General features: G+C 46.1%; 2 protein-coding genes across 3 annotated transcripts; one reads left to right on the forward strand and one right to left on the reverse strand.

Moving 5' to 3' along the window:
• The first annotated feature begins 103 nt into the window (after positions 1–103).
• Positions 104–10,284, forward strand: LOC131721854 (lon protease homolog, mitochondrial-like). Its single transcript, XM_059014942.1, has 18 exons — positions 104–685; positions 2,195–2,283; positions 2,434–2,553; positions 2,715–2,970; positions 3,072–3,133; positions 3,288–3,417; positions 3,806–3,889; positions 4,613–4,833; positions 5,033–5,171; positions 5,467–5,645; positions 5,910–5,997; positions 6,098–6,220; positions 6,466–6,582; positions 7,304–7,444; positions 7,577–7,742; positions 8,375–8,595; positions 8,915–9,079; positions 9,417–10,284. The coding sequence occupies exons 1-18, from the start codon at positions 137–139 to the stop codon at positions 9,564–9,566; spliced, it is 3,000 nt and encodes a 999-aa protein (XP_058870925.1). The 5' UTR covers positions 104–136; the 3' UTR covers positions 9,567–10,284.
• Positions 10,285–10,987: 703 nt separating this feature from the next.
• LOC131721855 (large ribosomal subunit protein eL36) lies at positions 10,988–13,737 on the reverse strand. Of its 2 annotated transcripts, none has more exons than XM_059014943.1 (4): positions 13,613–13,737; positions 12,180–12,274; positions 11,426–11,560; positions 10,988–11,122 (listed from the first exon to the last, which is right to left on the reverse strand). In XM_059014943.1, exons 2-4 carry the CDS (start codon positions 12,270–12,272, stop codon positions 11,033–11,035), a joined length of 318 nt encoding a protein of 105 aa, XP_058870926.1. In that variant the 5' UTR covers positions 12,273–12,274; positions 13,613–13,737; the 3' UTR covers positions 10,988–11,032. The 2 variants fall into 2 exon arrangements, with proteins under 2 accessions (XP_058870926.1, XP_058870927.1); XM_059014944.1 differs by lacking the exon at positions 13,613–13,737 and adding an exon at positions 13,537–13,560.
• Between the last annotated feature and the right edge of the window lie 597 nt (positions 13,738–14,334).

Here is a 14,334-nt window from a genome sequence, read left to right on the forward strand (position 1 = left end):
ATTCCGTCTCAATTTAATAAAACGTTTAAAACGCCTCCTCTTTAAAAGGCGGGGCCAGAACGCGCGGGGGCGGGGCCTGCGCAGTGACGCACTCAAACACTACCGGAAGATTCCAGCAAGCGAGAAGAGAGTCAACATGGCAGCTTGCATGAGAATGTGGCGCTCCTGCGGGAGCAGCTGCCGAAACGGAGCCCACCTGCTGAAAAACAAGCATTGGGCCGCCACGCCGCTGCCAGCGGGAGAGCTGAACAGCGCCAAGGCGGCGGTCTCGAAACGCGTGTATTCTGTAAGCGGGACCCTCTGTGCCGCATCCTTATGCAATAGCACCTCGGGTATTGCAATGACAGCTGTGGGGCGCACGTCGCATCTGCGCCAATGGGGGCGAGTAGCCAGCGTGTGTAAAGGGGATTTCATGGTTTCTCCTGCGGATCTCGTTCACTGCAATCAGAGGAGGTGCCTGCGGGATTTTGGGAACAGAAACAGCGGAGGCGGTGCTTTCTCCGGGGACGATGGTGCGGAGAGCGGCGGATCGAGCGGAGGGGAGGAGGGGGGAGACGGAGGCGAAGGGGCGGCTCAGTCAATGACAGCCCTCACCACTATGTTGGTGCCGGAGGTGTTCCCGAACGTACCGCTCATCGCTGTCACCAGGAATCCCGTTTTCCCGAGGTTCATCAAAATAATTGAGGCAAGTTAGTTCATTACTTTTTTTTATATAAGTTACTCATGCAAACCATTCATACGTTTTATACAAACATGTTACATTGAACAATACTGGACCCAACTAAAGATTGCGTTCTGTTGCATTTTGAACAAGCTCGGCGCATTCTGCTCTTGTGTAATAATGTTAATCTTGAAACAGTACATTTAAATTCAACAAAATGTATCTCAAAATGTCTTTAAACAAAAAAAGCTGGTAGTTGCGTCTTTACTTCAATCGGGTTTGAAAGCTGACGCGTGATCTAGGTCTGTACTTGACATGGCTGTGCTGGGTGAGCGATAACCTTTAACCGTCATGCGTCACGCTTCCGACCCTGGAAGCTTACAGGGTATTTTTACACTTGAATGCGTTTTCTCAGATTTATACTTTGCATTTGCCATGATTTAGTGCTTTACCATACCTTTCAGTTTTACAATGCGTTCCTATGCTTTACCGTGCTTTCTCTGTGCTTTATTACACGTTGCTGTGCTTTTACTATGGGAAGCTTTTATAAGGGGACATATGTTTAAAAAAATACCTCCTTAAAATGTTAATGTAGAAGATAAATTTATTTATTGCAGTAGTTTTGACAACGCACTCGCAGTTTTTGCAAAGTCATGTAGGAAGATTAAGCAAAATGTGCATTGCCAGTGATAACTGAGTACGGTTTAGAAGAGAAAAAAGCCATACTGAGGAAGAGCACTTGTGATTGGTTCAAATATAATTGTACTGTACTGCATGGTACAGACGTCATGCCAGTGGGATCTGGTTGAAGCTGCTGATGCTTATCTGATAGGTTAGCCTCGCCTGTCAGTCCCATTGCATTGAACAGCACTGTTGGTGTTACTGTGGATTTCATCATTCAAGGCTGGTGGAAGGAAACGAGGACATTGCCTGAACTGTCAGCGTTGAAAACGATACTGTGCGAGATATGAACCATTTCACAGGGAGTACAAGCTGGTCTTAATACCAAATCCTACAGCGCCTACATCAGCTGAATGGGATTAGATCTCTAAACCCCTTGTCTGAACAATTGCACACACACACACACACACACACACACACACACACACACACACACACACACACACACACACACACACACACACACACACACAGACTGTGGGCTCCCAGCAGGCTTTGGAGGAAAACCAGACAAATCCTGCTCGTTTTAAAAGGGTCGTCTCACTGCACTGAGCATTCAGTTCAACTCGTTTGTTCCTAATTCAAAATGTGTTGATTTTCCAGGCCTGGCTGGCAGCGGTGTGGTCTGGCAGTTTGATCTGAGGCTGGTTGCTTTGTTTCAGTCCTGGTGTTACTCAGAGTTTGAGACACACCTGCGCTTGTTACCTATACACACTGTGGCTAATGAAGCTGGTGTTAAAACCTGGAATGGGTGAAGCTGCTTTCCCTGCAGTACAAGGCAACGGAACCTGCGCTGTAAAATCAGCTGATGTTCTGTTCTGATTTTGTTTTTTCTTACTCTTCTGATGTCAGGTGAAGAACAAGCAGCTGATGGAGCTTCTGAGAAGGAAGGTGCGCCTCGCTCAGCCCTACGCTGGAGTGTTCCTGAGGAAAGATGACAGGTAAGGGCACAGGCTCCACATAGATCATCACATGTCGTGTTGTTGTGCTGCACACGGTTTGGGAGCGCACGGGGTTACCCTGAGCACCACATGTTCAGAACGAGGGCTCCAGAATGACTCGCTTGCTTGTTTTCTTTCTGCCTGGGTCAGTAACGAATCGGACGTGGTGGAAAGCCTGGAGGACGTTTATCGCACAGGAACGTTCGTGCAGATCCACGAAATGCAGGACCTGGGGGACAAGCTGCGCATGATCGTGATGGGACATCGCAGGTACGGCAGATTTTGGTTATACACAGTATGTCTTCTGCCTAGGGTGTGTGTGTAAGTTTTGGATGAAGGTAAGCGAGTAATAAATAAAAGGTTGCAGACGGGGCTTCATGACAACGGAAATGATCACGGAAAGCTGATGCGAGCTCCCTCTCTCTCTCCAGGATTCAGATCAATAAGCAGCTGGAGGTGGAGTCTGAGGAGCCGGAGCAGGAAGCAGAGGAGGGCAAGCAGAAGGCGCGCAGGAAGCCCAAACGCCCCAAGAAGGAAGCCCTGGCTGGGGAGGGCATGGAGGAGCGTGTCCAGCAGGTGGAGCTGCTCATCGAGCCCCTCGCTGTCCCCCCCAACGCTTCGGAGGTGCTGATGGTGGAGGTGGAGAACGTGGTACATGAGGACTTCCAGGTCACCGAAGAGGTCAAGGTAACAGAACAGCAACTTTAATGGAGGGCCTTTCATGACTGTAAAATAAAAAAAAAAGAGCAATATTAATGTGTGTATTTTTTTATTTCCCCATCCAAAAGGCGCTGACTGCAGAAATAGTCAAGACTATCCGTGACATCATTGCTTTAAATCCGCTCTACAGGTAATTGTGCTTTTACTACTCAACATGGGAGTAACTGAACTAGGAATCCCTCCTTTCTGAATTGCATTTCAGCTGTCATTTCCAAGCTCTGTACCCTTGAAGTCCTGCACAGTGCTGGCCTGGAGAGATCTAAACCTGTGTTTTCTGTCCTCAGAGAATCAGTGCTTCAGATGATGCAGGCTGGCCACAGAGTTGTGGACAACCCCATCTATCTGAGCGACATGGGGGCCGCCTTGACAGGAGCAGAGTCCCACGAGTTACAGGATGTGCTGGAAGAAACCAATGTGAGTAGAGGCTGGGGGGGGGGAGCCAGATTGATGAAGTCTGCTCTTGACTCGATTCCGTTTCTCCTGTAGGGTTGTGGTTCAGTCTCTTACAATTATCATTATCAGTAAAGTATAGACAATTGAAACTGAACCAGATTACATGTATTTGATTCCAAAGCACAAACTAACATGTATTAAACTACACTTTCTCTACTGGGAGGCGATGGTATGTGACTCCTTCAGGGGGTGGATAGATCAGTCCATATATATTCTCTTACCAAAGCTTGATATAATACATCTGTCGAAATCATGAGCTTATAATTCAAACTAGCGCTATAAAACTCTCACTCCAGTTGCTGGTCCACTTGGTGTACGTGATCCTCACTTTTCTCTCCACCCCCTCCAGATTCCTAAGAGGCTGTACAAGGCTTTGTCTCTGCTGAAGAAGGAGTTTGAGCTGAGCAAGCTTCAGCAGCGCCTGGGCAGGGAGGTAGGTATTATTATTTGTTTATTTAGCAGACGCCTTTATCCAAGGCGACTTACAGAGACTCGGGTGTGTGAACTATGCATCAGCTGCAGAGTCACTTACAATTACGTCTCACCCGAAAGACGGAGCACAAGGAGGTTAAGTGACTTGCTCAGGGTCACACAATGAGTCAGTGGCTGAGGTGGGATTTGAACCGGAGACCTTCTGGTTACAAGCCCTTTTCTTTAACCACTGGACCACACAGCCTTCTTTAACCACTGGTACACACTCCGTTCACAGTGTTACTGAGCAGGCAGTAGGGATTGAAATGTACGTGTTCCTGCAGTATCTTTTTCAACGTAATCGGGGTTGTTTGGATATTTTTTATGAACTCATCGATTGGTCATAAATCAATTTTGACTTGTTCTTTTCGTTTCACATCCAGTTATGCTTTCCATCAAAAAAAAGTACATGATTTGAACACGCTGCATCAAAGATCGGATTATTTTTACATCCGTTTCTGTTTTTATTTGTCCTGATAATTCACTGTCTCTTTAAAAGGCGGACATAACAAAACTAAATACAATTTAGCATTTGCTGGTAAGCATTTCGATATTGAGGAACATTTAGCTGCATGATAACTCTGGGGGGGGGGGGGGGGGGCACACGCTATTTATTTTCTGCTTTAATAAAACATTTTAATCGTGTAAAATGAGCTGACCCTCCGAGTGCTTGCGGTGCCCTCAGGTGGAGGAGAAGATCAAGCTGACGCACAGGAAGTACCTCCTGCAGGAGCAGCTGAAGATCATCAAGAAGGAGCTGGGTCTGGAGAAGGAGGACAAGGACGCCATCGAGGAGAAGTTCCGCGAGAGGCTGAAGGAGCGCGTGGTGCCCCGGCACATCATGGAGGTGATCGAAGAGGAGCTCAACAAGCTGAGCCTGCTGGACAACCACTCCTCCGAGTTCAGGTGAGCCCCCTGCCAGCCAGCGCTGCGCACCCGTCAGCGCGGCCCCATTGCCAGGCCTGGTTCCTTCAGATCCATGCAAATATAAACCAGCTATGGTCAAAAGTTTAGCATCACCTAGAATTTTAAGATCAAGACATTGATAAAAAAAAAAACGTAGTGGTTTGAAGAGGCTTTCAATTGACACGTCCTCCTTTCACAGCGTGACCCGGAACTACTTGGACTGGCTGACCTCGATGCCCTGGGGGAAGTACAGCGAGGAGAACCTGGAGCTGACGCGGGCGCACGAAGTCCTGGAGGAGGATCATTATGGGATGGAGGAAGTCAAAAAACGCATCCTGGTAGGCGACCATCGATATGTAATAATAGACCTTAAGTGAGAAATCCAAATCTGCGATGTCTTTGCACATTCATGCACAGATACTTTTTAAAGGGAAAGAATTGTTTCTGATTTAAAGCAGCATCTGGTTTCCAGTTTATACAAAAACTATTTCTGAACTCGAGCAGCCGTTTTTTTTTTTTTTTTTGTGGTGATAATTTAGGACAAGTCTTCAACCCTTTTTAAGGGGGTCCGCTGACAGTGAACCCTCCCAACGCTGTCCTGTTACTCTGAATGTTCGTCTCCCTGCTCCTCAGGAATTCATAGCGGTGAGCCAGCTGCGGGGGTCCACCCAGGGGAAGATCTTGTGTTTCTACGGCCCTCCTGGAGTCGGCAAAACCAGCATCGCCAGGTCCATCGCCAGGGCCCTGAACCGGGAGTATTTCCGCTTCAGCGTGGGCGGCATGACGGACGTGGCCGAGATTAAAGGACACCGGTAGGGCGTGGCTACGTGCCTGTCTAATTATACACCATTAAAGACTTGCGTGTGGGCCTGGGGTTTGTGTTGCAGCGATCCCGACATATCCAAGTTCTGTTCTCGCATTGCAGATTAACACAACACGTCTGGCTGGTTTCACAGACCACTTAATCTTGGTCTACCTTACACTAGATTGTATGCTGTGTGAAACCAGCCTTTCCTGTCCCCACTCCTGCAATATATCCCCCAATGTGGCTGATAAATGCGTTTTTGTAATTACAGGCGAACCTATGTGGGAGCCATGCCAGGGAAAATAATTCAGTGCCTCAAGAAGACCAAGACTGAGAACCCCTTAGTCCTGATCGACGAGGTACTGTATTCAGCCAGAGGAGAGACGCTGTGTTTATTAAAGGGGCTCTTTAACAGAGACTTGAAAGCGTTCCTTTCCTTCACCCTGTTTCCATCGGCAGGTTGATAAAATGGGCCGGGGTTACCAAGGCGACCCCTCCTCGGCCCTTCTGGAGCTGCTGGATCCCGAACAGAACTCCAACTTCCTGGATCATTACCTGGATGTGCCTGTGGATTTATCCAAGGTCAGTGTGTCCGTCCAAGTGGCGGATTTCAAACATGTTCCAACACAATCTGTACGCTGGCCAAAAGTTGTGCATCACCCTATAGAATTAACTAATTTTGCTTCATAAAGTCGAATTAAACCTGCTGAAATACTGTCAACATATTGAATTACATACCGCTTTGTAATTTTCCATGATTAAAAAGATTTAGCCAAAGCTTTCCCTCTATCATTTCCTTTTTAATAATAAGAACCGTTGGTTCTCAGGTGCTGTTTATCTGCACTGCCAATGTGACTGACACCATTCCCGAGCCCCTGAGGGACCGGATGGAGATGATCAACGTTTCGGGATACGTGGCTCAGGAGAAACTGGCCATCGCAGAGGTAACTGTCCTGCGAGACACGCTTTCAATGATTAGAAACTGTAGCGCACAAACCTCTGTAAATGAACCCGAAGTATTCAGACTTCCGCAGTGGAAACGCCCTTTCTTTTAGGTTCTGAAGCTCTGTGCATTTCAATGGTGTGGTTTGAGCGTTCTGAAGCTCTGTGCATTTCAATTGTGCGGTTTGAGCGCTCTGAAGCTCTGTGCATTTCAATGGTGTGGTTGAATGTTCTGAAGCTCTGTGCATTTCAATGGTGTGGTTGAATGTTCTGAAGCTCTTTGCATTTCAATGGTGTGGTTGAATGTTCTGAAGCTCTGTGCATTTCAATGGTGTGGTTGAATGTTCTGAAGCTCTGTGCATTTCAATGGTGTGGTTGAATGTTCTGAAGCTCTTTGCATTTCAATGGTGTGGTTGAATGTTCTGAAGCTCTGTGCATTTCAATGATGTGGTTTGAGCGCTCTGAAGCTCTGTGCATTTCAATTGTGCGGTTTGAGCGTTCTGAAGCTCTGTGCATTTCAATGGTGTGGTTTGAGCATTCTGAAGCTCTGTGCATTTCAATGGTGTGGTTTGAGCGTTCTGAAGCTCTGTGCATTTCAATGGTGTGGTTTGAGCGTTCTGAAGCTCTGTGCATTTCAATGGTGTGGTTTGACCGCTCTGAAGCTCTGTGCATTTCAATGATGTCCTCTGAGCTCCGCCCCTGTGCTTTTGTGTGTCTGTCCAGCGGTACCTGGTCCCTCAGTTGAGGACGCTGTGCGGCCTGGACGAGGAGAAGACGAGCATCACCCCGGAGGCTCTCGCTGTCCTGATCAAGCAGTACTGCCGGGAGAGCGGGGTCAGGAACCTGCAGAAACAAGTGGAGAAGGTGAGGCAGCAGCCCTGACCTGGGCTCAATGACCGCTCATATGTAATTCATAAAGGAGGGCTTCCTAGTTCCCCCAGTATTGAGTTTCTCGTTCGGGTTGCTGACAGAGATACGATGTCTCGTTGATCGCAGGTGTTCCGGAAGTCTGCCTACCGCATTGTGAAAGGGGAAGCCTCCTCTGTGCAGGTGACGGCCGACAACCTGGCGGACTTCGTGGGGAAGCCCATCTTCACTGTGGACAGGATGTATGACATCACTCCCCCGGGGGTGGTCATGGGCTTAGCCTGGACTGCCATGGGTAAGAGAGCAGCGTGCTTCTGTGTTAGGGCTTCACCACTGGGGCTCGTGATCACTGCCGTACTGTTTAAAAGGGATGGAAATAAGACTCCCATTGTATAGCAGTTTGATCCATTCCTGGTTTTACTATGAGAAGACACACCTGAGCTTGTTATCAATATGCTGTGGCTAATCAAGCTCCTAGTAAAAGCTGGGAAGGTGAAAATGCTATGCAATAGGAGTCTTATTTCCGTCCCTGATTTTATAGCTGGGGTAGGCAACTCCGATCCTGCAGTGCCTTTCGCTACAGATTGAATCGGTACAATGTAGATGAAGTACTGTGAGACCGGACGTGCAGTAGATTCAATGAAGCACATGCCTGAACTGGAAGTGAGAAGTATTCCTTGATCTTTACAGCAGGATTAGCGAGTGGGCCTCCTGATTTAGATGCTGTAACTGTTCACTCAGGGCAGGTTTACATGCTTTGAGACGGGAGGACATGCAGTAAAAGATCACCAGTAATAGGAGATCACTTTATATGAGGCACAGGACAGTCGGGCAGGACTGGCTTTACCTTATTGTGAGGATCTGACTGTTAAGAGGCAGCAGAGCAGTACAGCTGATACCCCTCCCCTCCCTCTTTGTTTTGAACAGGCGGCTCAACGCTGTTCATCGAGACCTCGCTGCGCAGGCCAAGGAACAGGAAGGACCCGGAAGGGGCGAAAGAGGGCTCCCTGGAGCTGACGGGCCAGCTGGGGGACGTGATGAAAGAGAGCGCCAAGATCGCCTTCACCTTCGCCAGGGCGTTCCTCATGCAGGAGCAGCCCGACAACGACGTCCTGGTGTCCTCCCACATACACCTGCACGTGCCAGAGGCAAGGGGAGCGATGCGTGGGGGATCGGAGGGCTTGGGGGGTCCATTACGAGACCCCTAGACTGGAATGATTTGCACCACAGCATGCAGATCATAAGGCAGACTTCCCAAAATCATATTTATGGTAGAATGCATAGTGCTTCTGGTCAGGTACGGCAGTATAGAGCCTGGTTGTCACTGTGGGTAGCGGATGCTGTGTTTCGTGATTTTTTTTCTGATTCGTCACTGCGTCTTTCAAGGGATAATGAAAGGTGTTGTACAGAGAAGGTTCGTAAGCTGTCCTGCTCTTAAAGTGTCTGCTGCTGTTCTCGTTTCTCCAGGGCGCTACCCCGAAGGACGGCCCCAGCGCAGGCTGCACCATCGTCACCGCTCTGCTCTCCCTGGCTATGAACACGCCGGCCCGGCAAAACGTGGCCATGACAGGAGAGGTGTCCTTGACAGGGAAGATCCTCCCTGTCGGGGGCATCAAGGAGAAAACCATCGCGGTGAGTGAGCCGCTTACCAAACCAACAGCCAACTCCTGGATGCACACATGCCAAAATTCAAGACAGCTGGACTGGACAGAGATCAAAAATTCATAATTCTCATAGAATACAGACATGGTGGTCGGTTCAATTTGTATATATAACAATGAATTAAGGCGTCCAACTGTTCAGATCTTTGGAAGCTGGGAGTCATTACGCTTCTATTAAAACGCAGGATACAAGTCTTACGACTAAGTTTAACTTGCTCTTACTGCTGGATTACTGAATGAAAGCGATGGTCTTAGTACCCGTCTGCCCTTCCGTTCAAATTTCTCTTTTCCTTTTTCTGTCTCCGCAGGCCAGGCGAGCAGGAGTGACCTGCATCCTCCTGCCAGCAGAGAACCAGAAGGATTTCTCGGACCTGCCTGCCTTCATCACGGAGGGCCTGGAGGTACACTTCGTGGAGCACTACAGTGAGACCTTCAACATCGTCTTCCCCAAACAGTGACCAGTGACAGGTTGAGCGGTTTTGCGTTGGGGGATCATTGGCGTTCAGTTAGTAATGGTTTTCCATATAGACCGCGATCACAAATCCAAATTAGTCAAGGAAGTGCCTGTGGTCTAGGTCAGGGGTCTCCAACCCTCATCCTGGAGAGCTACAGGGTCTTCTGGCTTTTTGTTTCAACTGAGCGCCAATTATTGGTTTAATTAGTCCAGATGTTTAGCCATTGATGACATCTGTAAAACCTGCAGGATTGGGGCTCTCCAGGACCAGGGTTGGAGACCCTGCAGTAAATGGATCTTACAAAATAAATGGCACTTGTTCTGTGTTATCATGCGCTCCCACCAAAAGGGTCCCCCTTATACTCCCCAGGGTTGAAATGACAAGCAGACTGCCTCAGGTCACTTCTAGACCCGCATTCTAAGTAAATGGAAAAACAAACACTAAATGAACTGGAGCGATGCCCCAAAGCTAACGGCTGCAACTGGGAAATAAAAAAAAAAAGCAGCAGCTGACTGGAGAAGATAACAGATCTCCGGATTCTGAGGAAAAGGACGGAGTTGCTGGAGAATACAAGGGTCGTTGACTATTGCTGCTAAGCAGCCCCGACCTTATGATTCACTTCTGTGTTTAAAGTTATTCACTTTTGTACAAAACCGTTGTCTCACATTGTTTCCTTTTAATAATGCTTATTATCCATCTATTAAAATATTTAACATATGAATGTGTTGGCTTTTCTTTTAAGACTTGATTGATCTTCAGACCATATCCAGCCACAAGGTGAATGTGTTTCTTTAACACAGGTTACAAAGCTTGATACAGATTTGAGTATCGCATCCCCAGGAACATTTGTAAACCCAATGTGATCTCCCTAGCTTTACTTGTGGTAGAACATATAAGATATAAATCTGAAGTATAAATAAATCAAGTCATTTATATCAAAATACAGATCACAATACATGAATGCAGTACTGCACTCCTCCACCTGAATAACCTTGCATACCACACAAGCTCAAGCTAAACTTGATCCAATATCAAACTGGGGTTACCGCCAGTTCAATCTGCAACCACTTTACACAAAAATCAGGTTACATGATAAAGAACTTCTATTTAGCAGACGTGTTCCTTATTTATTTGACGCTTCAAGAGTAAACAGCATTGAATATGTACAGTAACATACAAGGCTGGTTTCACAGACCCAGATAAGCACTCGTCTTGGGACTGCTACCTTACCTGAGGTAACATTAACTAGGCCAAGACCGATGCTATTGGTGTCTGCGAAAGCGGACAATGTAGATTTTCAAAGACAAACCTTTTCTGGCTCAAATGCATCTTCTAATATCCTCCAGGACAGACGGCTATTACCAAACTCACCCTAATGTAGCATAAAATGATTTCAATAAAATTAAGAGGCAGCCTACAACGTATGGTTTTTACAAATATTTTTATTTCTGATATCAACGTTACAGAGGCTAATCCTTCTTGGCGGCAGCCTTTCTCATGGCAGCCAGGACGTTGCTGAGCTCCTCCCTCTTTCTCTTGGCACGGATGTGAGTTCCGACCTAAAAAGAGGTTAAGAGACCGGGTCAGGACCAGTTTAAATTAAGGCACGAGAACACTGCAGCCCAGAAAGAGTTGCAATAAATGGGTGACTGTTTCAAAGCAGTTCTTTGATGTTTTCTTAACACTGTGTAACGCAGCGCTTCTCGGAAATCAGTATTGCATAGATTGAGCTACAGTGAACAAAGCTTTTGTAAATTAAATACCCTGAAAGAAACTAGATACAGCAGGCCAGTGCACTTCGAGAGGAAGGCATGTTCTACACAAAGGGTTTTTTTTTTTTTAATACAAGAGGATATACATACCCTTTTCTTGATGAACTTGAGGGCTCGCTTATCCTTGGAGACCTTCAGCAGCTCCATGGCGCGTCTCTCGTAGGGGGCGAAGCCACACACCTCGCGGATCATGTCCCGAACGAACTTGGTGTGCTTGGTCAGGCGCTGCAGATAGAACAGGACAGTCATTAACACACCAAACAAACTGCACTCCCAGATATCCAGGCTAGGAAAATACAAACACACTGGAGCGTGCAGCATCACAATCCTAGAGCAAGTTGTGAGCCAAAATGCAAAACGAGTTGGTGATCTTGTATCCCCCCTTTTCCTACATTCAACCATCAAACCAGAGCCCCAGCCCTCTACACCAAGCAATATTGGAAAATAGTTTACTTATTTGTAAGCTGGGTTTTGTTCATCTTATATTGTACCAGGTTAAGTTTCCTATCTATGTGTATTTTATAATGCGTCTATGTTTTGTTTTCAAAGTTTTGGCAGGACAACTGCTTTAACTTCATGAAGAGTGGACACAAACTGCTTTAAAATTTCAAAAAAACATGTAATTAAAAAAAATCATGACTTAAGGGAACATTCCTGAATAGCAATTCCAGTTGCGCAAGCGTACTCTGAACTGCTTGGCATTCCAATACTGGTATTCAGAATCTGCCCATTCAGAACGGCAAACGAATGCCCTGCCACGTATTTAAACTTCTGTCCTATTTCAATGAGAGAGGAGAGGACTCGAAGCCTCATCCAGCTTCACAGCAGTGTGCTCAGCTCTCACCCCTCTTCTACGGCTCTGTCTGGGCTTCATCACATTCTTGGTGGTAGGGTGGCCTTTGTTAAGGCCAACGGCCATAGGATACCTGATCGCCATGTCTGAAACAAAACAAGACGCAGAAACACTTCAGCATACAAAGCAGGGCAACCTGCACCATCACTCATGTTATTATTATTTATTTCTTAGCAGACGCCCTTATCCAGGGCGACTTACAATTGTTACAAGATATCACATTATTTTCTACATACAATTACCCATTTATACAGTTGGGTTTTTACTGGAGCAATCTAGGTAAAAGTACCTTGCTCAAGGGTACAGCAGCAGTGTCCCCCACCTGGGATTGAACCCACGACACTCCGGTCAAGAGTCCAGAGCCCTAACCACTACTCCACACTGCTGTCTCATGTTGTAAGCATGTGGGTACCAAACATTTCAGATACAAGTGGATCTAGAGAACAGCATGGATATTCAATTGGGGGCTCCCTATTCCACCTCACTGCAATACCAACACATCTGGCTGTGGCAGTACAGCATTGAATATATAACACTAGCTTTGCAAGGCAACTTCTGCACATGATAATGAAGGTTTTTCAAACACAGCGCTGATCTGGCAAGCTATACGACTAACTGGACACACATCTGACACCACATTGACGTTTTGGTTTTTTTGTATTTGTCTGAACTTCTGCTCTATTAAAAACAAGCTCACGTCCCCAAATAGTCTTCAACGTGCAATCCTTTGGAACTAAAGGCAAAATACAATTTTAGTTTCGCGCATGTTAAAAAGCATCTATGCTGATTAATGACGCTGGACCAGTCAAGTGAGTTTTGCATGAGCTGCAAAAAGATTACTGGCTATGGATAAGATTTTAACAGAAACACTCCAGTCTAAGGAAGCGATTCGAAATCATCTTGCGGGATGTCTGAATAGAAACGACCTAAACATTGTGGGACAGGAGACGTTAGAGGATTTAAATGAATGCATGCACGTCCAGCCATGAAGTAGAAACACGAGGGCTCTCTCACCTCACATAACACACCGGTATAGACATATTTAACACAAACACATGCGACATGTAACACGCAACACTGAAACATTTTAACACGTCTGCGGTTCAAACCAGTATTTAACCCTAAAACAATAGCGTATCTAGTTGACTCCGAGTGTGCAGCATGCAATAAGCTATTCATTGCGCTGCTAACTAAATTATTTCACGAAATGTGTTTGTTTTCTTTGCAACCCGCGATAGTTTCCACCTCCTGTTAATGTCTATCTATTTTCTTTATCCAGCGTCGTATCTGAACAATATAACTCTCTCATAGAAACCCGGGGTTCGTACTTTCAACCCGTGTCATTTACTTGAGCTGAAAGGGAAAGATGTTCAGGATTTTGGTCCGATTTCATGACCATCTTTCTCAGGACACTGTGGTCTTACCTGCTCTCTCTAATGGCGGACACACAGGAAGGACCTGACAACGACAGAATGCCGGGAAATCAACACGTCATCTGGCGACGAAAGAGGTGTGCGAAAAAACTGAAGGCGCCACCTAGCGGCCGTAAATACCGTCACACGTTAATGTATAGAAGAATGCATTTGGAATAATTACATTTTTATTATATAAATCACAGTCTAAAAACGCTTTCATGTTCGATGAACTGAATGATAAAGGTGTACTGTTTGTAGAATGCGACGTCTATGAGTAAGAAAATATATATTTTTAACCTCTAAAGTCTAAATGTAATGTAATCAAATTACATAAATACAGCTTGTGTGTTTTTTTTTTTCAAAGAACAATGTATTTGGTTGAATATTATAAACGCCCTAGTGGTTCGCACCCTATAGAGAATTATGAAAGAAGCAGCGTTGCTTGCCCGCGGTGTTAACGGTGATAGAACAGCAGACTCTATGCCTCGCTTCCTGTCTCTGTGGACACCGTGAATTTTGTCTGCAAACTTTATTTTCTGCACAGCTGCTGTTGGCACGCATTTAAAACCACAGCCGTTTGTTTCTGCAAAGGATGCCTGAATTCAAATAAAGTCCCCCTGTTAAACCACAGACAGACTGGCTCGGGTAATGCTACACCTAAAAGTCAAAAACAAACATATAATAATAATAATAATAATAATAATAATAATAATAATAATAATAATAATACT

This window comes from Acipenser ruthenus, chromosome 49 (assembly GCF_902713425.1).
Source record: "Acipenser ruthenus chromosome 49, fAciRut3.2 maternal haplotype, whole genome shotgun sequence".
NCBI classification, from domain to species: domain Eukaryota; kingdom Metazoa; phylum Chordata; class Actinopteri; order Acipenseriformes; family Acipenseridae; genus Acipenser; species Acipenser ruthenus.

What these genes read in the sequence shown, in the direction of transcription:
- LOC131721854 (XM_059014942.1), top strand. Translation starts at nt 137, where the DNA reads ATGGCAGCTTGCATGAGAATGTGGCGCTCCTGCGGGAGCAGCTGCCGA. An exon ending in AGCAGCGCCTGGGCAGGGAG is followed by an intron (nt 3,890 to 4,612) that starts GTAGGTATTATT and finishes CGGTGCCCTCAG; the next exon opens with GTGGAGGAGAAGATCAAGCT. An exon ending in TGCCTGTGGATTTATCCAAG is followed by an intron (nt 6,221 to 6,465) that starts GTCAGTGTGTCC and finishes GTTGGTTCTCAG; the next exon opens with GTGCTGTTTATCTGCACTGC.
- LOC131721855 (XM_059014943.1), bottom strand. Translation starts at nt 12,272, where the DNA reads ATGGCGATCAGGTATCCTATGGCCGTTGGCCTTAACAAAGGCCACCCT. An exon ending in GACAGAGCCGTAGAAGAGGG is followed by an intron (nt 11,561 to 12,179) that starts GTGAGAGCTGAG and finishes TTCTATCTGCAG; the next exon opens with CGCCTGACCAAGCACACCAA. An exon ending in TCAAGTTCATCAAGAAAAGG is followed by an intron (nt 11,123 to 11,425) that starts GTATGTATATCC and finishes ACCTCTTTTTAG; the next exon opens with GTCGGAACTCACATCCGTGC.